Source organism: Somniosus microcephalus, chromosome 5 (genome assembly GCF_052327205.1).
Source record: "Somniosus microcephalus isolate GS21.2 chromosome 5, FLI_Smic_1.0, whole genome shotgun sequence".
Taxonomy (NCBI): Eukaryota; Metazoa; Chordata; class Chondrichthyes; order Squaliformes; family Somniosidae; genus Somniosus; species Somniosus microcephalus.
Genome location: NC_140991.1, coordinates 296911553 through 296935392, shown reverse-complemented (window position 1 = coordinate 296935392; position 23840 = coordinate 296911553). Strand labels below are relative to the sequence as shown.

Genomic DNA, 23840 nt, shown 5'->3' with positions numbered 1-23840 from the left:
AAGCGCATCTTTAGCAATCCGATGGCTTGTTCGATAATGCATCTGGTGGAAATGTGGCTGGAGTTGTAGCGCTCCTCAGCTTCGTTGGTTGGTCTCCTCAACGGCGTCATTAGCCAAGACCACAGAGGATATCCCTTGTCTCCAAGTAGCCATCCCTGAAGTTCGTTTGGTGGACTGAATAGCGGAGGCACAGTAGACTAGCGCAGTATGAAGGAGTCATGGCAGCTGCCAGGGTACTTGGCACAAACATGCAAAATCACCTCCTTGTGGTCACACACCAGCTGAATGTTAAGGGAGTGGAAGCCCTTGCGGTTGACAAAAACTCCTGGATTGCGGTGGGGTGCCCTAAGGGCCACATGTGTACAGTCAATGACGCCCTGCACCCTTGGAAAGTCTGCCAGCTGAGCTAATCCAAGCGCTCGCGCCCTCACACTTGCGCGATCCCTGGTGAAATGGATGTGATTGTGCGCGAGGGCAAAGAGGGCATCGGTGACCTGTTTGATGCAAGTGTGTGCGGCCGCCTGGGAGATGCCGCTGATGTCTGCTGCTGATCCCTGGAATGAGCCTGAGGCATAAAAGCTGAGTACGGTGGTGACTTTGATGGCCACTGGTAAGGAGTGTCGACCTGGTGCTCTGGGCTCCAGGTCCTGCTGGAGCATCGCGCAGATGTCAGTCACTACCTCTCGCGAAAGTCGGAGCCGCCTTTGGCACTGCTGTTCAGTCATGTTGAGGTAGCTCACCCTGTGTCTGTAGACCCTGTTTGGGGGGTATCTCCTGCGCCGACGGCCTTCCATGCGCTGGCCCCTTCTGGCCTGTGCTGCCTCAGGTGGCTGAGCTGCAGCCTGTCGCTCCTGCTGGTGCTGGTGCTGCTGTTGTTGCTGCATCTGCTCCAGCCTCCTCTGCTGTTGGAGATCCTCTAATGCCAAGAAGGGAAGGAACAAAAGGCCTCCCATGCTTCTGGCAGATGCCTCCGTTGAGGAAGGGCTGAGTGAGGGTGGTGAGAGGGGCTCCCCAGGAGCTCACACTGGAGAAGTGTGTGAGGCTCCAACCTTCCACAGCTGTGCCTAAGCCTTCAACAAGTTGCCCCAAGCCTGGAGCAACAAGGTCCTGCAGTCTACCAATGCTGTCTGATTAAATCTCTTCATTCCTGATTGACCTGCAGCTGAAAGTAAGCAAGCCAACATTGTTCACACCAGGTTTCATCAGCGGTGTTCCCACCAGGCGTGGTTTACGTGGGGAATGGCTGAAAATTGCAAGGGCCCCTTAAAATTGGATCACAGCTGCCAATTATTGATCATTAGGCTCCTGCCGACCAGTCCCGCCGCCTGCGGGCGGGACAGATTCGGGTCGCGCTGAAACACCGGGGCGAAAGTCGGGCGGGGCGGGGAATCGGGTGGGGGGGGGTTGTGACCCCCAATTTCTGCGATTTTCAGCTCCCGTCCGCCTGAAACCCCGCCCGACGGCTCCAGGAAAATCAGGGCCTGACAATCTGTCTTCTAACTTGAGTCCTTCTACTCAGTCTCAGTTAGAGAGCTCTCCAGACCAGAAAGCAGAGGCTGCAGCTTTTGACAGTTCAGCGGCCATTCTGCTTTCTGTGCCGGTGAGCTGAGGGACTCCCGAGAACTGAAGGAAGCCTGTAGGAGAAAGTAAAGGTAAGTAAAACTTATTAAAACACTTTACACTTACCTCACACACTTACCTCTGCACACATGCACCCATCACTCACCTGCACAACGGACAGCTCGACCCCTCCAACCTCTGCAGACCGACGGTCCGCCTCGCTAACTTGGCATGGTTCGGAGCCGTCGGACAGCCCACACTTCAGGGCTAAAAACAGGGATTAGGCAAAAATCTGCCTGTTAACTAACTACCTGTTAACAGGCAGTTAATTGGCACGAATCCCCTTCCCGCCTCGGGGAGGCGGCTCCCAGCACAGGTTGGGTACCCGCTTCCTGGGACATTGGCACGGAGGCGGGTTGGGGGCAGGATGGGTTCCTGCCCCCCGATTCTGCAATTTTCCCACCGCTCCCGCCTCCAAACCCGCCTCCTCGGGGCTTGGAAAATCGAGCCCTATGACTCTATGGTGTGGAAATTCAGGGGCGCCAGCCTCACCAGGGCGCCAGAAGTACCGCCCCCGGAAGTAGTCGCGGCCGCCAGCTGCAAATTCACTTTCAGCGCCCCAGAGGGAAGCACAGCACTACTCGAGGCGCCCCGCATCCCTCTTGGGGTGCTGCAACTGAAGATCGCAGCGCAACGTGCCGCAGCGCATGGCGCGCTGCGGTACTGCAGGCCTTCCTCCCCTTCTTAAAGGGGAGGGGCCTGCTGCAGCGCGCTCGAAGAGCGCGAGTGCCGGCAAAAGAGCCTGGCACCGAGGAGAAGTGCCAGGCTCTTGGGACACAGCCGGCACTCTGCGGAGGGGGGGCTCAGGAGGCCGGGGACGGCGGCGCGGAGAGCTGCTGGCAGGCGGCCAGCAAAAAAAATGGCTGCCCCGCACCTCAGCGTCTCTACCGCTGCGGGTAGGCCCCCCTGAACCGGTCGCAAATTGCGACCGGCATTAAAGCAGGGTGCGCTACTAAATTTCGTGATCGGGGCGGTAGCGGGGCGCTGCGCACACCGATGACGTCATCGGTAGCGGCGCAGCGCTAACGGCTAGCGCCATTAGCATCCCGCTAAATTTAGCGGGAGGCGTGGCCAGTGGCGTACAACCCACTAAGTGCCCTCTTAGGGCGCTAACGGGTGGCGTAGCCCACTGAATTTCTAGGCCTATGTCCCTTTCCACAACTTTGGCTTGCTGTACACTCCTTCCTCCCACCAACGGTGGAAGAGCCTTCAGCTCTCCACCTTTAAGAATCTTCTTAAAATCCATCTCTTTGACCAAACTTTGTCACTGCTCTTAATTCTACTACAATGGCTGGTCTCCCATTTCTTTTTATCCCCAATGAGACACTTTCTATGTTAAAGGCACTATATAAATATCAGTTTACTTAGAAATAAAAATGGCTGTTGCAGGAAACTCTCTCTTAACCGGCACCTAAATCCGGAAATCTCTCTTAACCGGCAAAATTCAGGAGTAGGTTCAGGTAAGTTTTACTATATATTAGTGGCTGTGTAACCGGGGTTCCTGGATCTGTGGCCGTGTACGGGGCTCTCGTACCTTGGTACGTATACCTCTCTGTAATCCGGACTTTTTGATCAGCCGGTACCACGCCGGTGCCGGATAAAAAAAGTTTCCCCTGCAGGTCCTAAAGTACCTATAAACAGACTTCAAGCAGTCTCATAGAATCTAATTAAATTTTAATTTTCCAATTAATTCTGTAGGTACAGTATTTACAAGTTATACCATTCCCAAGTATGCATTTCGTGCTGGTTCACCTTTATTGATCACTACCAGAAGTAACCACCCTTTAGCCCTCCTCGACCAAAGAAGTCAATTGTGCTGGTATAGGGTCCCATGGATATTGCCAACCCGCCAAGAAGCCATTCTTTATTTGTGAGCTATGCAATGTGAGGAAGTGTCAAATCATTCCTTGATGTCTGTACTTAACAAAAATCCATCAATCTCAGTTTTGAAAATTTCTATTGACCCAACATCCACACCCATTTAGGAAGTGTGTTCCATATTTCCACAACCTTTTAAGTGAAAAGGTGCTTCCTGATTTTACACCTGATTTTTAAATGGCCTAGCTCTAACTGTAAGGCGTATGCCCCCTTGTTCTGGATTCCCTCACCATAGGAAATCGTTTCTCTATATCTACCCTGTCAAACACCTTGATTAGAACACCCCTCAACCTTCTAAACTAAAGGTTCTAAACCCTGTTCCTGGGACTAGGGACAGGGTCACTGGCAAGGCCTGGTTAGTACCTGGAGGGGTGACCATCAGGGAAGACCAGGTGCAGAAGGTCACGGAAGGAGCCCCGAGGAGGGGCGGTTGGTGAGAAGGTCACGGAAGGAGCCCCGGGAGGGGCGGCTGGTGAGCAGGCCCGGGCGTTGGGCTGAAGATTGTCGGACAGGAGGAATGGTGGAAATGGAATGGCGGCGCGCACAGACGCAGCGGCTTTGCTTCTCCCAGGACGGTGCTATTTACGTTAATGTTAATGTTATTTGTACTGGACTCATGGGAGCTTGCAAGATCACATTTCATTGTTCATGTACTTGTGCATTGTACAATGACAATAAAGTTGAATTATTATTATTATTATTATAGGGTTCAGTCCTTACGTAATGTTGACACATATGCACTCTGTTGTCACGGCAGAGTAAAATGTCTCTACATTTAGTAGCTGGAGCCATCGAATTAATAACTAATAATCATTCTAAATAATGGCAGTGCCATTTACTGGACTAATGCATTCTGTAATACATAGGGCTATTTGATACATTACACTCAGTGTGCTCAATTTCAGTTGATAAACCATTCATTATCCAACCCAATGCAAATAAATGTATATTACCGCGCAAATGTGGGCCAAGAAGCATCCAAATCGTGCCCTCTGGAAGCCAAGTCAAACTGCACTTCATTCAGTTCATAGAGGTGATTGATGATGTCAGAATCGAGATGAGGTTGCAGCACTGGGCTTCGTGCATTGTACCAGTCACTTGGAAAAATTGGGAAAAAAGCAGCAAAATTACAAAACAAGGTTTGTATCACAAACAAGAGCAAAAGCCTTTCACAGACTCTTGTGGAGACGTTTAAAACACTAGCAACAAAAGCTTCTTGGTACCCTAGGTTACCAAGAAGATAATTATCACTCTTTCACAAATCAGCAATACATAGTGACAATTCATCCAGGTCACTTCCACAGCCTAACCAAAGTACAGGTTGATTACTTTATTTGAAATTAAACTAGTCCTTGCTTTATTTGCTTTCACAGAGCAAAACTATACACAAATTCTAATTGTATAAATCAAAGAATCGTGGAATGATACAGCAGAAGGAGGCCATTCAGACCATCATAACTGAAAGAGCTACCTAATTAGTCCCATTCCCCTGCCCTTTCCCCATAACCCTGCACATTTTCCACCTTCAAGTGTTCATCCAATTCCCTTTGGAAAGTTATTATTGAATCTGCTTCCATCAATCTTTCAGGCAGTGCAATCCAGAGCATAAAAACTCACTGCGTAAAAAAAAAAATCATCTCTCCGAATGGGGCTACATAATCCACAGACAGTTCAAAAAACATGTGTTACGCAGAAGCTGAAAGGATTAAATATCCACAAGGCTCGTGGGAATATAGGAAACATAGGAATAGTAGGCCATTCAGCCCCTTGAGTCTGTTCCACCATTCAATCCAATCATGGCTGATTGTAGCTCAACTTTGTATGCTCTAAAGCCTTTGCTCCATATCCCTTGATACCCTGACTGTACAAAAATCCATCAATCTTATAAATTTCAATTGACCCAGCATCCACAGCCATTTGGGGAGAGAGTTCCAGATTTCCACTATCCTTTGTGTGAAAAAGTGCTTCCTGATTTCATTCCTAAATGGCCGAGCTCTAATTTTAAAATTGTGCCCCATTGTTTTGGATGCTACCACCGGAGGTAATTGTTTCTCTGTATCTATCCTATCCAATCCTTTTATCATTTTAAACACCTTGATTAGATCACTCCTCAACCTACTAAGCTCAAGGGAATACAAACCAAGTTTATGCAACCTGTCCTCATAATGTTACCCTCTACAGCTCCAGGCTGCCAACTTGGCCAGCTATCGGGCGGGAGTCTGCAGATTATTTAAATGTGGCCCTGTCGTTGAGATCGGCAGGGCCTCCACATCCCCGGTCTTGCTGGGTTCTTCCCACATTACCGCGCTCCCCCTCCACATCGCCCCTTGAATATCGGGGCCTATGTCTCTGATGACAGATTCCAGTAACTTACCACAACTGCTATTAAACTGTAGTTTTCTGGTTTCTCCCTCCCTACCTTCTTAAATAGTGAGTGATATTTGCAATTTTCCAATCCAAAAGGCACAATTCCTGAATCTAAATTGCGTTGGAAAATTATGACAAATGTATCTGCAATTTCCTCATCAATTTATTTTAATACACTGGGGTAGAAACTATCAGGTCCTGAAGATTTGTATATTGCGTGTCTCATTATCTTCTCCATTACCATTTAAAAAAAATTGTATTCATTCCATTAAGTACCTCTCCTTGACTTATTTTTAGGTTCCCTTATACCGCTGGCATTTTGTCCTCTTCCGCCACTGTGAAAATGGATACAAAGTACTCATTTAACAAGTGAGCTAGATGGGATTACATTCTAGTATCCTCAAAGAATTAAAAGGAGGAAGTTAATGATGCTTTAGTTGATATTTGTCACTATTTCGGAAGTACCCATACACTGGAGGATACCAGATGGGATTAGTGAAGAAAGGTGACTAAACATATCTTCATTAGAAAGAAACTGAAGGAAGATGTAATACATGCCGATAAAATAATGAATGGTATAGATAAGGTTGAAGTAAACAAGCAATTTCCTTATCTATTTCTTTTAATACTCTGGGATAGAAACTATCAGGTTAACCAGATTTAACTGGGAAAATGAGTACAGGACAGGAAGGCTGGAACAAGGTTAGAGATTAAAATTTTAAAAAAAACTTTGGTTCCTGTAAGATAATGGATATGGAAGAGACTCTCACAAAACAGTTCAGTTAGGGTGAGCTGGCACCTTCAAAAAGAGCTGGATTGTTGAGAAGGGAGATTGAGGTTTACATTGATGTTAGAAGCACTCCTTATTTGTATTTCCCCAGGAAATTAGAATTATTGTTAAAGTAGATGGTGTGGGAGAGGAATCTGTATAATAGTTATATATGGACTCTGGATGGATTAGGGCTGATGGGCTGAATGTCCTTTTCATGCTCTGGATTTTTTTAATACACATACAACATATTAAGAACATAAGACGTAGGAGCAGGAGTAGGTCATTTGGCCCCTCGAGCCTGCTCCGCCATTAAATAAGATCATGGCGGATCTGATCTCGGCCTCAACTCCACTTCCCTCCCCATAACCCTTGACTCCCTTACCATTTAAAAATCTGTCCATCTCCACCTTACATACATTCAATGACCCAGCCTCCACAGCTCTCTGGGGAAGAGAATTCCAAAGATTCACAACCCTCAGAGAAGAAATTCCTCCTCATTTCCGTTTTAAATGGGTTCCCTCTTATTCTGAAATTATGCCCCCTAGTTCTAGGTTCCCCCACGAGGGGAAACATCCTCTCAGCATCTACCCTGTCAAGCCCCTTCAGAATCTTATATGTTTCAATAAGATCACCTCTCATTCTTCTAAACTCCAATGAGTATAGGCCCAACCTGCTCAACCTTTCTTCATAAGACAACTCCTTCATCTCCGGAATCAACCTCGTGAACCTTCTCTGAACTGCCTCCAATGCAAGTATATCCCTCCTTAAATAAGGAGACCAAAACTGTACGCAGTATTCAAGGTGTGGTCTCACCAACGCCCTGTACAGTTGTAACAGGACTTCCCTACTTTTATACTCTATTCCCTTTGCAATAAAGGCCAACATTCCATTTGCCTTCCTAATTACTTGCTGTACCTGCATGCTAACTTTTTGTGATTCATGTACAAGGACCCCCAGATCCCTCTGTACCTCAGCATTTTGTAATCTCTCTCCATTTAAATAATAATTTGCTTTTTTATTTTTCCTACCAAAGTGGATAATCTCGCATTTTCCCACTGATGGGCCTTCAATAACCACAAAACTAGAAGTTATAGACTTAAACAAGTTGGCTTTTAATCACTAAGATCAGAGCTAACATCTCAACACACCGACTGGTTCACAGGAATGAGTCATACAGATCCTGGGATCTTTATGTAAGAGAAGTCAGGGGCGGAGCCAAGAGCCAAGACCTGGAATCTCCCAGGTTAGTCGGGAAAGAGGAAGTGAAACTATACACAGTGGGGGAGGGTAATATACATGAGTGCAAAACGAATACAGGATCAACACAAACAGATTTCATTACACCCACATTATACTCCATCTGTCAGATTTTTGCCCAGTCACTTAGCCTATCTATATCCCTTTGGAGATTCTCTGCGTAGTACACACAATTTGCTTACCCACCTATCTTTGTATCATCAGCAAATTTGGCTACATTACACTCGGTCCCTTCATCCAAGTCATTAATATAGATTGTAAATAGTTGAGGTCCCAGCACTGATCCCTGCGGCACCCCACTAGTTACAGTTTGCCATCCGGAAAATTACCCATTTATCCCGACTCTCTGTTTTCTGTTAGTTAGCCAATCCTCTATCCATGCTAATATATTACCCCCAACCCAGTGAGCTCTTATCTTGTGCAGTAACCTTTTATGCGGCGCCTTATCGAATGCCTTCTGAAAATCCAAATACACCACATCCACTGGTTCCCCTTTATCTACCCTGCTCGTTACATCCTCAAAGAACTCCAGCAAATTTGTCAAACATGATTTCCCTTTCATAAAACCATGCTGACTCTGCTTGACTATATTATGATTTTCTAAATGTCCTGCTACCACTTCCTTAATGATGGATTCCAGCATTTTCCCAATGACAGATGTTAGATTAACTGGTCTATAGTTGCCTGCTTTCTGTCTCCCTCCTTTCTTAAATGGAGGTGTTACATTTGCAGTTTTCCAGTCCACTGGGACCTCTCCAGAATCCAGGGAATTTTAGTAGATTACAACCAATGCATCCACTATCTCTGCAGCCACCTCTTTTAAGACCCTAGGATGCAGGCCATCAGGTCCAGGAGACTTGTCCACCTTTAGTTTGCCTATTACTTCTTCTCTAGTGATAGTGATTGTTTTAAGTTTCCCCTCCCCAACCCAATAGCCATTTGATTATCTATTATTGGGATGTTTTTAGTGTCTTCTACCGTGAAGATCGATAAAAATATTTGTTCAAAGTCTCCGCCATTTCTCTGTTTCCCATTTATATATAATATTTATTGTCACTTAGTGCACAACATTACCTCTAATAACCTTTAACAACTTTGAACAGTTAAAATAATGAATTCAAAGCATGCTAGCAGCAATAAAATGTTTGATTTAGTGAGGGAATAAATAATTTCAAAACACATTATTGCAGGACGCCGGCTCATATAGCACATTTCCAATTCCCCAAATTTTCAAGGAGGAGTAACAGAACATAAGAACAGAGGTTATTTGCTTTTCTGTGAGCAAGAAGGGCAGTTAATGTGGAGGATGAATCACCATGGACAGCTCTGGTACAAGTCCTGGTAAACAGCAGCAGAGCAGTATATCAGAGAATTGGGAACAGGCAATAGTACTGTGGCATTGGCAGGGAGAGGGATGCAGGGACAGAGAACTACGGTTTCAGTGGGTGTGGTATACACACCGTGTGACTTATTAAACATCAAGAGTCAGATTTTACCACTTTGTTTTTCTGCCAATTTCCCCTCTCCCCTTTCTCTGAAGTCATCAGTTCCATCCTGATGTACGGTGCCACAGGTGCTGGCCACCCACCGGTAACTCACCCAATTGGCCATTTTTCATGCGTGAGCCTAGACAGTGAATGATGGCAAGCTATTCAACTGCAGTGGACATTACAGCCAAGTCTGTAGACACCCAACATCCACTCATGCACTTCCAACAAGGGGCACTGAATAATGATTAAGAATGGTGACTGATTTCCCCCTCCCTAACCCAGGGCACTGTAATGCCCTTCACACCACCCAGGTGGAGAGATCAGCTCACTGCACAGTGTGAGATCCAACCAAGGACTTATTCAAAGTATTAGCCAGCTAAACAGTTCAGATATTTAATAAAATTTGCCTCAGATTGTAAACTACATTTAGATGAAATACCTGAAATATTATAAACTGCAGCTACCATATAGTTCACCAATATATACCCAACAAACTCAATATAAATTGGTTAGGATAAACTTTCAATTGACAGTAATTTTAAACTTCAACTGTAGGGCACAGAATAAAGCCCACACAGTGTTTCTTGTAACAAGCTTCAATATGTTGCAACACCTTAATTATCAGCAAAAGCATTAGTAAATCAATCTTTTGTAGTGTACCTCGAACAACTCAAACCTCTGTATCTTACCTAGTGACTTTTACATTCATTAAGCATTGCTGAAAAGTATCAGCCAGGCGCTGGTGGACTAAGGAATACCGAATAAATGCTCGTCCTTTACCAAGGGAGGTTTTCAGCTTAAAAAAAGAAAACATCATTTAATTCAAGGAATTTATCATGCCCAGATAAAAACTGTCTCTCAATGAGTGGCATAACAATACATTAATTGTTGTTTATTAATAACAACTTTGAGGTATTTATGTTTGCATATAAACATATGAAAGGAAAGTTGAGAATCGACCATCAGGCCCAATCTACCAGAGGATCATGCACCATCCTCCCAACCACTAGTAATACTAACTCTAGGCGAGGGCAAGAAAAGGAAACAAAAAGTGTCCAATTTCAGAAAAACATCCTCCCTCCTAACTCCCTAGAAATCAATCAAGCTTCAGGAGACCATGACTACTCATGACACATCACCTAATATATTTAAAGTCTCTTCTCTCTAACTCCACCCCCAATATACTTTGGAATATAAGATTATAAATTACTGGAATAACAACAGAAAATGTTGGAAAAACTCAGGTCAGGCAACATCCGTGGAGAGAAATTTGAGTTGACGTTTCGGGTCGAACCCTTCTTCAAAACGGGCTAGTCACAAAGGCCATAGTCTTCTTACCCCATTTATCTTCTGATATCCCTCAATAGTCCTCTCTGTCAAAAATGTATCTACCACGCTCTTAAAATTTATAGGCTCCTCTGCTTCAAAAGCCTTCCTGATTCAGCTATTCTGCATGCTCATCACCCTCTGTGTGTAGCAGTTATATCTTAACTGTGCACTCGCCTATTCTCCAAGTCCCCCTTGTCCTAGTGCCAGTTGAGCGTCCCGAATCCGGCAACCTTGGGACCAAGGCCGAGCCGGTTTTCGTGTTTTTCCGGACTTCGGAACGTGTTTCTGATGTCCAAAGTCTGGAAATATCGCAACCTGGGCTCGGGCATTTCCGGACTTCGGACATCAGAAACACGTTCTGAGTCCGAAAATGCCTGAGCCCGGCTGGCGGCAGAAACAGGGTGTCTGGATTCCGGAACATTTTACGGATTCCGGACAACCCTGCCACCAATCATCCCGGAGTCCAGAACTCCGAATTTTGGGCGCTCAACCTGTATTGAACTTTACTCTTGGGATCCAGCTCATCTCTTTGTATTAGAATCGTAAATAAGATCACCTCTAAACCACCAATTTTTTAATGTAAACATCGCTAATGCCATTAGTTATTCCTCACAGCAGAGGTGTAAACAGGTCATTACACCTGTGCTCAGCTGGGCGAGGACAGGGCCACTCTCTTACACATATTCCGATCATGCACCCAAATCCAACCATTCTCGACAGCAGTTGGGAGATCACCAGGAACCCATCTCACAATCCCATACAACTCAGCTCAGTGCACCCACCAACACAATCACTAGTATTCAGGACTCCCCCCCAATCCTAAATAACCCCAGAACTCGGGGCCCAATGCCAAATAAGCTGTCTTGACCCCTCGACTCCTGTACAAGCAGTCTGATGCGGTGATATATTCCTCCCACCATGCATTCAGGATGTGCAATAAACTATGTATACCAATGTACGCACATAAGAGGTGAGATTATACACCTGAATATACAATGACTTCATAAAATACCTATGTAGATGTACCCTTAACCATACAATAGCTTCATAAAATATATATAACGCCTATATGAATAATAGCTTCCTAAATTATAAGTAAGAATGTACACTGTGTGTGTATTTAAAAAATGTGAATGTACATTCTTGAAATCTCAATAAAAAAACAATGGGGGAGCAATTGTTACAAAATTCAAGGCACATGGAATTAAAAGAAATGTAGCCACATGGATAGAACAATGACTAAGGGACAGAAAGCAAAGAGTAGAGGAAAATGGATATTTTTTGGATGGCTGGATGTGGGTCGTGTGGGGCCTCAGTTCTGTGCTAGGACCTATTTTGTTTTCCATTTATGTGGTTTGATGATCATAAGCGCAAGAGGAAAAGTACTGAAGTGTGCTGATGATACCAAATTAAAAGAAATGGAAAAATGTGAGGAAAAAATGGAGGAAACTGCAAGTCAGACAGACAAGTTAGTGGTGTGGGCGAATAGATGACAGATTCAGTTCAATGCAGAGAAATGTGAAGTAGTACATTTTAGGGAAAAAGAACACTGAAAAGAAGTATACCTTAAATGATAAGACAGTTAACAGAGTGGGAGAACCGAGATCTAGGGATGCAAATACATGAATCTTTAAAAGGTGGAGTGCAGGTAAGAAAGGTTATTTAAATGGGATTCTGGGTTTTACACATAAGGGCACTAAACATAAAAGCAAGGAAGTGATGCTGAATTTGTACAATACATTGAGTTAGGTTGCAGTTGGAATACTACATGTAGTGCTAGGCACTCCATTCTAGGGAGAATATTACAGAATGGAAAGGGTAAAGATTCAGTAGAATAAATACCAGGAATGACAGGACATAGTTATGAAGAAAGGCTCAAAAATTGACAATCCCCGCCCCCCATCCCCAGAACAGAAATGCTTAATGGAGATCTAATAAAGGGTTTCAAAACTATGAAAGGCTTTGAGGGTACATTTTACAGCACAGAAAGCAGCCATTCAGCCCACTGAGTCTCAAAGTGCGAGCTATCGACAATCCCACTTGCTCCGCCCCCCCCCCCCCCCCATTTACCTATATCCTTTTGATTTTTGATTTTTTTGAATATTTATCCATTTCCCTTTTTAAAAATTATGGATTCTGCTACCACCACGGTTTCTGGTAGGGTATTATTTTTTTAATTAATTCTGGGATGTGGGCGTCGCTGGCAAGGCCAGCATTTATTGCCCATCCCTAATTGCCCTGGAGAAGGTGATGGTGAGCCGCCGCCTTGAACCGTTGCAGTCCGTGTGGTGAGGGTACTCCCACAGTGCTGTTCGGGAGGCAGTTCCAGGATTTTGACCCAGCGACGATGAAGGAACGGCGATATATTTCCAAGTCAGGATGGTGCGTAACTTGGAGGGGAACTTGCAGGTAATGGTGTTCCCATGCACCTGCTGCCCTCGTCCTTCTAGGTGGTAGAGATCACGGGTTTGGGAGGTACTGCCGAAGAAGTCTTGGCGAGTTGCTGAAGTGCAGCTTGTAAATGGTACACACTGCAGCCACGGTGAGCCAGTGGTGGAGTGAATGAATGTTGACGGTGGTGGATGGGGTGCTAATCAAGCGGGCTGCTTGGCCTGGATGGTGTCGAGCTTCTTGAGTGTTGTTGGAGCTGCAACCAGGCAAGTGGAGAGTATTCCATCACACTCTTGACTTGTGCCTTGTAGATGGTGGAAAGGCTTTGGAGAATCAGGAGGGGAGACACTCATGGCAAAATACCCAGCCTCTGACCCACTCTTGTTGCTACGTATGTGTGTGGCTGGTCCAGTTAAGTTTCTGGTCAATGGTGACCCACCCAGGATGTTGATGGTGCGAGATTCAGCGATGGTAATGCCGTTGAATGTCAAGGGGAGATGGTTAGACTCTCACTTGTTGGAGATAGTCATTGCCTGGTGCACTTGTGTGGCGCAAATGTTACCTGCCATTTATCCGCCCAAGCCTGAATGTCGTCCAGGTCTTGCTGCAGGCGGGCATGGACTGCTTCATTATCTGAGGAGTTGCAAATGGAACTGAACACTCTGCAATCATCAGCAAACATCCCCACTTCTGACGTTATGATGGAGGGAAGGTCATTGATGAAGCAGCTGAAGATGGTTGGGCCTCGGACACTGCCTTGAGGAACTCCTGCAGCGATGTCCTTGGGCTGTGATGATTGACCTCCAAGAACCACAACCATCTTCCTTTGTGCGAGGTATGACTCCAGCCAGTGGAGAGTTTTCCCCCTGATTCCCATTGACTTCAATTTTACTAGGACTCCTTGATGCCACATTCGGTCAAATGCTGCCTTGATGTCAAGGGCAGTCACTCTCACCTCACCTCTGGAATTCAACTCTTTTGTCCATGTTTGGACCAAGACTGTAATGAGGTCTGGAGTAGAGTGGTCCCGGTGGAACCCAAACTGGGCATCGGGAGCAGGTTATTGGTGAGTAAGTGCTGCTTGATAGCACTGTCAACGACACCTTCCATCACTTTGCTGATGATTGAGAGTAGACTGATGGGGTGGTAATTTGGCAGATTGGATTTGTCCTGCTTTGTGGACAGGACATACCTGGGCAATTTTCCACATTGTCAGGCAGATGCCAGTGTTGTAGCTGTGCTGGAACAGCTTGGCTAGATACATGGCTAGTTCTGGAGCACAAGTTTTCAGCACGACAGCCGGGATGTTGTCGGGGCCCACAGCCTTTGCTGTCACCAGTGCACTCAGCTGTTTCTTGATATCACGTGGAGTGAATCGAATTGGCTGAGACTGGCTTCTGTGATGGCGGGGACCTCAGGAGGATATCGAGATGGATCATCCACTCATAACTTCTGGCTGAAGATGGTTGCAAATGCTTCAGCCTTGTCTTTTGCACTCACATGCTGGACTCTGCCATCACTGAGGATGGGGATATTCATGGAGCCTCCTCCTCCAGTTAGTTGTTTAATTGTCCACCACCATTCACAACTGGACGTGGCAGGACTACAGAGCTTTGATCTGATCCGTTGATTGTGGGATCGCTTAGCTCTGTCTATAGCATGCTACTTCCGCTGTTTAGCATGCATGTAGTCTTGTGTTGCAGCTTCCCCAGATTGGTACCTCCGTTTTAGGTACGCCTGGTGCTGTTCCTTGCATACTCTTCTGCAGTCCACATTGAACCAGAGTTGGTCCCCTGGCTTGATGGTAATGGTAGAAGTGAGGGATATACTGGGCCATGAGGTTACGGATTGTGCTGCTGCTGATGGCCCACAGCGCCTCATGGATGCCCAGTTTTGAGCTGCTAGATCTGTTCTGAATCTCTCTCATTTAGCACGGTGGTAATGCCACACAACACGATGGAGGGTGTCCTCAGTGTGAAGATGGGACATCGTCTCCACAAAGACTGTGCGGTGGTCACTGCTACCAATGCTGTCATAGACAGATGCATCTGCGACAGATAGATTGGTGAGGACGAGGTCAAGTAGGTTTTTCCCCTCATGTTGGTTCTCTCACCACCTGCTGCAGGCCCATTCTGGCAGCTATGTCCTTCAGGACTCGGCTAGCTTGGTCAGTAGTGGTGCTACCGAGCCACTCTTGGTGATGGACATTGAAGTCCCCCACCCAGAGTACATTCTGTACTCTTGCTACCCTCAGTGCTTCTTCCAAGTGGTGTTCAACATGGAGGAGTACTGATTCATTAGCTGAGGGAGGGCGGTAGGTGGTAATCAGCAGGTGGTTTCCTTGCCCATGCTTGAGCTGAAGCCGTGAGACTTCATGGGGTCCGGTGTCAATTTTGAGGACGCCCAGGGCCACCCCCTCCCGACTGTATACTACGGTGCCGTCACCCCTGGTGGGTCTGTCCTGTCGGTGGGACAGGACATACCCTTAGATGGTGATGGAGGAGTCTGGGACATTGGCTGAAAGGTATGATTCTGAGAGTATGATTATGTCAGGCTGTTGCTTGACTAGTCTGTGGGACAGCTCTCCCAATTTTGGCACAATTCCCCAGATGTTAGTGAGGAGGACTTTGCAGTGTCGACTGGGCTGGGTTTGCCGTTGTTGTGTCCGAAGCCAGTGCCTTGATCAATGCCGGGTGATCTGTCTGGTTTTATTCTAATTATTGTTTCTCATCGCAGTTTGTTACAACTGAGTGGCTTGCTATGTTAATGACCTAACAGACCTCCAAATAAAAATAAAATTCCTCCCCAAAAACAGTTTAACTACTCTCTCCTCACAACTACAACATCTTGGCTCTGGTAGCATCTTAGTGAATTACTGCTACACCCTCCCTACATCCTTCCGAATGTAGCACACCCAAATCTAGATATAATATTCTAACCGTGGCCTAATCAATGATTTGTATAGGTTTAGCATTACCCCTTTAGTACGTGATACCTGCATTAATAAAATCTAGGAATCCATGTGCTTTTTTTCAACAAAAAAAAAAACAGGTTTATCAACTTGTCCTCCCACTTTTAAATGGTAAAATAGTTTCCACAAGTTGGCAGATTGGTAATAAGAGGACATAGATTAAAGATACTCATTAGAAGAATGAAGGGAAAAGGTTATTAAAACATCACTGCAAAACAAATTCCCTCCCACTTCTCATTTACAGTAATTCTATATTATTTTACCATTCCCGCTTCCACTTTGTTTTAAAGGCTAATTGGCTTAAGTACTGGAACTTCTCCAACTGAAATAACAAGATACAATAAATAACATCAATTCCAAAGATTGGACAGTTTCATTAAAGATGGTTCTATATAGGGCAAACCACACTGAATTCCTTGTGAACAAACTCTCTAAATTTAGAGTCTCTGGTTAGATGCATACTCTTAGTCCTTAGTTATTTAATGAGTTCAAGAGAAAATCAGATGTGTGTTACAAGAAACAATTAAGGAAAAAAGGGAGACATTAGGATTAATCTCTGAAAATGGACCGTCTTGATGCACCTAATAGTCCTGTTTGTCAACATTTTTATGTTCTTATTCAGCCATTTTTATTAAGTTTGTAAACAAGGGCTACCCTGCATAAAAGTTAAACATTAAAAAAATTCAGAGCAAAAAGCACACTAATAAAGCTTAAACTGTAGTGAGGGGAACCATCCAAAGAATCACTCCAAAATACTCTACTACTTGCCAGAAAGAACTAAAAGAAACTTGTCTTCGCAATCCAGAACAAGAAGTTTGAAACAAATAGCATAAATGAGCAGAGTACTGATATGTGATTATTCGTCCTCTGGAGAACTCCATCGCCTTACCTCTGGGATAGACTTCACAAAGCGAATTCCATCATTAGCTCCTTTCACCTTAGCTAAACAATTGCAGAAATAATCCCAGTAGTCTTTCCTGCTGCCGAGAAAAGTAGTTTTTTCCCTCTGGTCAAACTTTAACAAAAAGTATAAACAGAAAGTGTCAAAAACAATTGTACATATACTACACACACTATAGCTTAAAAGGAAAAAACCTAAGTTTGAGTACAAAGTCAATCCCTACACAGCCACTTATCCAGCTGTGTTGTTATTGCAACCTACCCAGTTCCTGTTCTTATTGTAATCACACTCACCTAACAAGACCCTGTTTTATTGCAATATAAATCTCACCTACCCAGATTCTGATTTTATTATAATCACTTTCACTTACCCAGCACCTGTTTTTATTGTAATAAATCTTGCCTCCTCAGCCCTGTGTTTATTGTAATCACTTTCACCTACTGTAACATTTAGACTTATCTATTTATCCTGGAGCTTCCAGACACATAAACGCTATCTGGAAGTGTCGAGTCATGATGCTCTAGCCATCATGTAATGTGGGGCAGGCTTGATGGACCAGCTGGTCTTTTCCTACCCGTCAATTTCGTATATGTTCTTATAGAGGGGGTTTTTGGAAACATTGGCAGAGGTTTTCCTTACCTCGGCGGATCCAGTGTTCTACAGCATTGAGGTGCTGCAAACATTGACAATGACTGCACAGAGGTGCAGGGCTGCACCCTGGTTCTCCCATGACTCCCTCCATATGCTTATGGAGGGAGTCACAGCACGCAGGGAGGTCCTCTTCCCTTCCCATGGGCGGAAGACTCCCCAGGAGACCAACACAGCCTGGTTACACATTGCAGAAGAGGTCACAAGCAGGGATGTGGTCAGGAGGACCTGGGTGCAGTGGCGCAAACCTTTCAATTATCTCATTAGATCACGAAACGTTAGTGCAAAGCTACACTCACCTTCATCCTGCTGTGCCCCTCATCACATCCCCATCACTCTGCCTTCCCTACCCTACCCCTGCACATCTTTACTCACACCAACTTATCTTGCACTTCCACCCATCCCTCTCTATCTACATTATCACATCCCCATCTCACTAGCAACCCCTCACACTCACCCTCATCCTAGTGCCATCATACCAACCAACAACACACAAGGGTAGTCACTTGGGTGTTTTATCCAATGTTCATGTAAAGTTTCTGTTAATGTGCTGTCAAACATTGAAACCTTTATTTTTAACACTTTGCGTTCTTGGACAGATTTGTGTGCACCTTTGGAAGTGGCTTAGTGAGTTGTAGTGAATGGTGAGACATAACGGTACCCCCCCCCGCCACAGTGGTGGTGAATGTGAAAGGAATGGCTTGTGCATTGTAGGGATGCTTTATGGTGTTGGCGTGGGGTGGTACCAGCCTGGCGCATTATGTGGAGTAAATCTGGCCATGGTGAGGGCATCCCTGGCCTCCCAGGCAGCAATGTCCTCGGGTGCTGATGTCCTCTGTCCTGTGAAGCATCAGGTGATTGCGGAGAAGGTTGGTGTCGTTGTTGGTGCTGCTGGTGTGCCTGGTGCTGCTGGTGTTGGGATTCTGAAGACCAAGGTGAATACAAAGGGCACCCATGTTGATGGAATAGATGGCAGGTGAAGTAGAGATGACAGAAGCATTCTGTCAATGGTGAGAGAGTTCTTGCAATGAGGTAAGAGTGGATGTAGAGTGGAAAGCCTGCAGAATCTGTGCTGGAAATGGACTGAGAAACAGCTTGTGGCTGAGGAAAGTGATGATCTGTCAGGTGGGAGCTTTTACTGTACATTTGAAGCTGTCAAGTAATCAGCTGGAACAATGGCTATTGAACTCCCACTTCAGGTTGACAGTCGTGGTCCCCGAACAGCGTGGTTCCCGTGGCCATGAAGTAAAAAGTGAAAAGGTAAGCTAAAAAAGTCTGTTAATGATTGTCAACTAGATGCTAATGAGTTTAATTGGGTCGCCCGCCGCTGCCTGTTGGGTCTACTCAGCAATGACAGACCCGACATTGAGAAAGGTGCGTTGCGGCAGGGTTCTAACCCGCTGTCAAAAAAAAATCAAATTTCCCACCCGACCCGCCACCGATCCTGCCCGCTGACCCCTCGGAAAATTTCGGCCAGGGTGTTTGCAAGATCAGTCAGGTTTCTTAAAGGGAAAGCGGTGAGGGCTTTTGCTGAATTGAAGAGATTAGAAATGTTGGAGAATAGTTTAAAGCCATCTTGTCTAAGTCAAGTAAGACGAATCATTAATTTGGGCTAGCATGCCGTGTTCTTTATTTTGTATTATTAAATGAAAATAAATTGTGTAGATTGAGTGAGTGAGTCCAGTCACAACGGCTATTCTGTATGTTCACCTTACTTAAGGAATTGTATGTGACCTCAGCTCCCCGAGTGCATGCTCAGTCTGCCTTTAGAGAGGGTGACTAAAGTACACTTCCAAAAGACACAAATATCCAGTCCGGGTCACAAGGAGATGCTAATATGTCCTGGGGCTTCTCTATCATAGAAGTAGATACAATAGGTCAATGTTAGTTAACTTCCATAAAAGTAAGTTGAGTTATGTAAATGACGGACACCATCAAACCGCAGAAGGTATTTGCAGCAACCCCTAATTTGTAACATCCTATTTTTATTGTGATAAATCTCAGCTACCCAGACCCTGTTACCACAATCACAATTGCCTACCCAGTTTCTGTATTCACTGTGATAAATTTTACCTAGCCAACTTTTATTTTTATCATAATCACTCTAGTCCTCGTTTATTCTAATAATTTTTTAAAAAATTTATTTATTCACAGGATGCGGCCGTCGCTGGCATTTATTGCCCAATTGCCCTTGAGATGGTAATGGTGAGCCACCTTCTTGTACCGCTGCAGTCCTTGTGGTGAAGGTACTCCCACATTGTCGTAGTGGTTTGGTACAACTGACTGGCTTGCTCGGCCATTTCAGAGGGCAGTTAAGAGTCAACCACATTGCTGTGGGTCTGGAGTCAGAGAGGTCAGACCAGGTAAGGATGGCAGGTTTCCTTCCCTGAAGGACATTAGTGAACCAGTTAGGTTTTTATGACAATCTGGTCACCATTACTGATACTAGCTTTTTTTAAATTCCAGATTTATTTAACTAGCTGCAGTGGTGGGATTTGAACTCATATCTCTGGATTATTAGCCCAGGCCTCTGGATTACTAGTCCAGTAACATAACCACTACACTACTGTACCCTCAGACCTCACCTACTGAGTCCATTTTTAAAACTATAATAAAACTCACCAAGCTGAACAACCACTTTACCCTGAATAAACAGCAACATATATTATCGTATCAAGTTAATAGACTCGTTTAATTCCTGTTTTTGTGGTAACAGTGGTTGTCAGGGTTGACATCAACCATCCGTGTTCATAGGTCACTGACGTGTTCCAATAACGGAAAAATAATTAGTGATATAATTACAGTAAATTTTTCTTAATAATGTGCAGTCAATTGCCAATAATACAAAGCCTGTAGTAAAAATATTTGCCATCCAGGCTCCTCTTACCTGAAGGAGGTATTCTAATTTTAAGCAGCATTTGTGCAGATTGGTACTATCATCAGTGATTGGCTCACCATTTTCCTTGTGTTCTCGATTTAATTCTGAAATTGCATCTACAAAAGCAATATATTCCACATTATCCCAAAATTTCATCTAATATGTTAATATTAATACTCATGTATTAACATTATTAATGAGTTGAACATCCATCAGTTCTAATCAGAACATCGTCCCCATACTTGCCCTCATTTTCTGCACTGCATCCTCACCATCAGTTGCTAAGCCATAACTGTCTTCACGAGCCCGACATGGCATTTTTGCCAAAAGACACGGCTTTCTTTTACATGACGACAAACAACGGCCCTGCTATTGCATGAGGTGAGTTGTGCTGCATTTACACACCAATGAGACACGAGTTGGGCATGATCACTCTGCAGAGCACTTTGCACGAGAATTTCGTGGGTCAGCTTATTTGCATATTAATTGGCGTCATCATAGATGTACATCCTGTGTAAAACGTGAATAATATACTGGGATGCTTGGAAATTAGCGTGCTGCTTTTACAAAAACGCAGTTCTGGCTGAAGACTGCAGCAGTAGGCGACGGAGCAGCAGGTGAGTAGCAAAGTACTCCGCTCACTCAGTTCACTGTCAGTCAGTCTGGATGTCTTGAGTGTTTGTGTGCCATTTTCAAGAATGTGTACTGTAGAAGCAACTGGTAGATGCAGCCAGAGAAGGGATAAGGGCATAAAAAAAAAGAGCCTACATATTCAATGAGTCAGACCTGCAAATCCTCCTCAATAAAATAGAGCAGAGGAGAGACAGATTGTTGGGTGTCTAAAAAATGTTTTATGTGCCTTATGGAGGGAGGTGGCACTGGCACGGTGCGCCAACTCTCTTACCCTCCCACCCCCAGGACTGCCGATCAGTAAGCCAGAGAATGATGATACAGCAGTTCTTTTTTTTCCATTCATTCACGGGATCTGGGCATCGCTGGCAAGGCCAGCATTTATTGTCCATCCCTAATTGCCCTTGAGAAGGTGGTGGTGAGCCGCCTTCTTGAACCGTTGCAGTCTGTGTGGTGAAGGTACTCCCGCAGTGCTGTTAGGGAGGGAGTTCCAGGATTTTGACCCAGCGACGATGAAGGAACGGTGATGGTGTTCCCATGCACCTGCTGCCCTTGTCCTTCTAGGTGTAAGAGGTTGCGGGTTTGGGAGGTGCTGCCGAAGAAGCCTTGGCGAGTTGCTGCAGTGCATCTTGTAGATGGTACACACTGCAGCCACGGTACGCCGGTGGTGGAGGGAGTGAATGTTTAAGGTGATGGATGGGGTGCCAATCAAGTGGGCTGCTTTGTGCTGGATGGTGTCGAGCTTCTTGAGTGTTGTTGGAGCTGCACTCATCCAGGCAAGTAGAGAGTATTCCATCACACTCCTGACTTGTGCCTTGTAGATGGTGGAAAGGCTTTGGGGAGTCAGGAGGTGAGTCGCCGCAGAATACCCAGCCTCTGACCTGCTCTTGTTGCCACCGTGTGTGTGTGGCTGGTCCAGTTAGGTTTCTGGTCAATGGTGACCCCCCAGGATGTTGATGGTGTGAGATTTGGCGATGGTAATGCCGTTGAATGTCAAGGGGAAATGGTTAGACTCTCACTTATTGCAGATCGTCATTGCCTGGCGCACTTGTGTGGCACGAATGTTACTTGCCACTTATCTGCCCAAGCCTGAATGTCAACCAGGTCTTGCTGCAGGCGGGCATGGACTGCTTCATTATCTGAGGAGTTGCGAATGGCACTGAACACTGTGCAATCATCAGCGAACATCCCCACTTCTGACCTTATGATGGAGGGAAGGTCATTGATGAGGCAGCTGAATATGGTCTGGCCTAGGACACTGCCTTGAGGAACTCCTGCAGTGATGTCCTGGTGCTGTGATGATTGACATCCAACCACCACAACCATCTTCCTTTGTGCGAGGTATGACTCCAGCCATGCTCCAGCTCAATGACCTGACGAGGGCAGGCAAGGCACCTCCTCCTTGGGCACTAGCACACACTTCGCCCTCAAAAATTAAAGACTGCACAACTAACCCTTTACAATGCACTCTGCTTAGGAGAGCACTAACATAAGATCTTACAGCATGGGTACCCATCTCCCCTAACAGTAATTACTTGCATGCCCAACCTTATAAAACCTTCCTCCACTTTATCAGGCTGATACCAACCAATCTCTTACTTTAACTGCCCTATGCCACCCTGACAACACTCAATTGCCAGCTTCACATAAACACCATAAAACTACAAGCTTCTACCCGTTTCTCTGTCTATTTAATCCCAAGGGAGTAATGCTCACCCATTCTCAGCTTGTATTTCCCTTTTCTGAAAATCCAAAACAGTAACAGACAGAGGGGGAGGGTTGTGTTTCAAACCACACATGCGATTCAGTACCATGATCACTTACTTCCACCTCTGCAGCATTGTTCATCTCCAGCTCTACTTTACCTCCACAGCTGCCAAAACCCATATCCACCCTTGTGTCAGCTTTAGACTGGTAGTGCAATACAGGCGATAGTGAATTGTCAGCCCATTTTACACTCTACACGATTTTCTTTTCCATCGAGTTCCAATCACCTGATTTGTATGACCACCCAAGACGAATTTCACCCCCAATTTCTCCAGCATCTTTCTTACTAGCCACACATCCTCCACCCTCCATAAACTCCAAATCCTTCAAAATCCAGCCACCCCTATTCTCTTGTTCTAGAATCTAGCTCGATACCAATTAGCTCTTTTAATTGCTTCGCCAGATTGTACAGACATTCCCTTTCTAAGTTTCCCTCTGCTACTTCAATTCCATTCAATGTATACTTAGATGCATTCTTCAATCAATGCACATACTTCACATTCATTAGTGTTATAGCTGTGGAGAGCAGGACACTTCATTAACATATTTAAATCAGGCTCTCAGAGGAGTCAGAAACTCGGCAGAAAGGGATTTGGGAGCTGCCGGGTCCAGAAGGCAAGTGCCTTTTTCAGCACTCCTTGTGGGCCAGGATCAGCAGGAGTGGTTCCCCCCCTCCACCTCTCAAAGAAGCTTTTGGCCTCCCCTCTGCCGATCATAGCCTCTCACCCCCTCCCAATCGCCGACCTCCCCCTACCCCCCAATGCCCTCTCTTCCCCCCCCCCCCCAACCTCGATGTTCTACCTTCCCCCCTCAAGCCACGATTGTCCACCTTCCTTCCTCTCCCGATTGCCGGGATGCGTCCCCAAGCTGCGGTCTCCTGCCACTGGTTCTCCCTCCTGGCTGCCATCCGGGCTGTCAATTTGGCCAGCTGTCAGGCGGAA

At 45.4% G+C, this 23840-nt stretch overlaps 1 protein-coding gene across 7 annotated transcripts in view; it reads right to left on the bottom strand.

Moving 5' to 3' along the window:
- Positions 1-23840, bottom strand: part of fyco1a (FYVE and coiled-coil domain autophagy adaptor 1a) — a 272403-nt gene that overhangs the window by 245035 nt on the left and 3528 nt on the right. For all 7 annotated transcript variants that reach the window (XM_085989186.1, XM_085989185.1, XM_085989184.1 and 4 more), the window contains 4 exons: positions 20512-20618; positions 16965-17090; positions 10074-10180; positions 4452-4595 (listed from right to left, as the gene is read on the bottom strand). In XM_085989186.1, coding sequence (XP_085845312.1) covers positions 4452-4595; positions 10074-10180; positions 16965-17090; positions 20512-20618 — 484 coding nt within the window. The remainder of the gene's footprint in view (positions 1-4451; positions 4596-10073; positions 10181-16964; positions 17091-20511; positions 20619-23840) is intronic.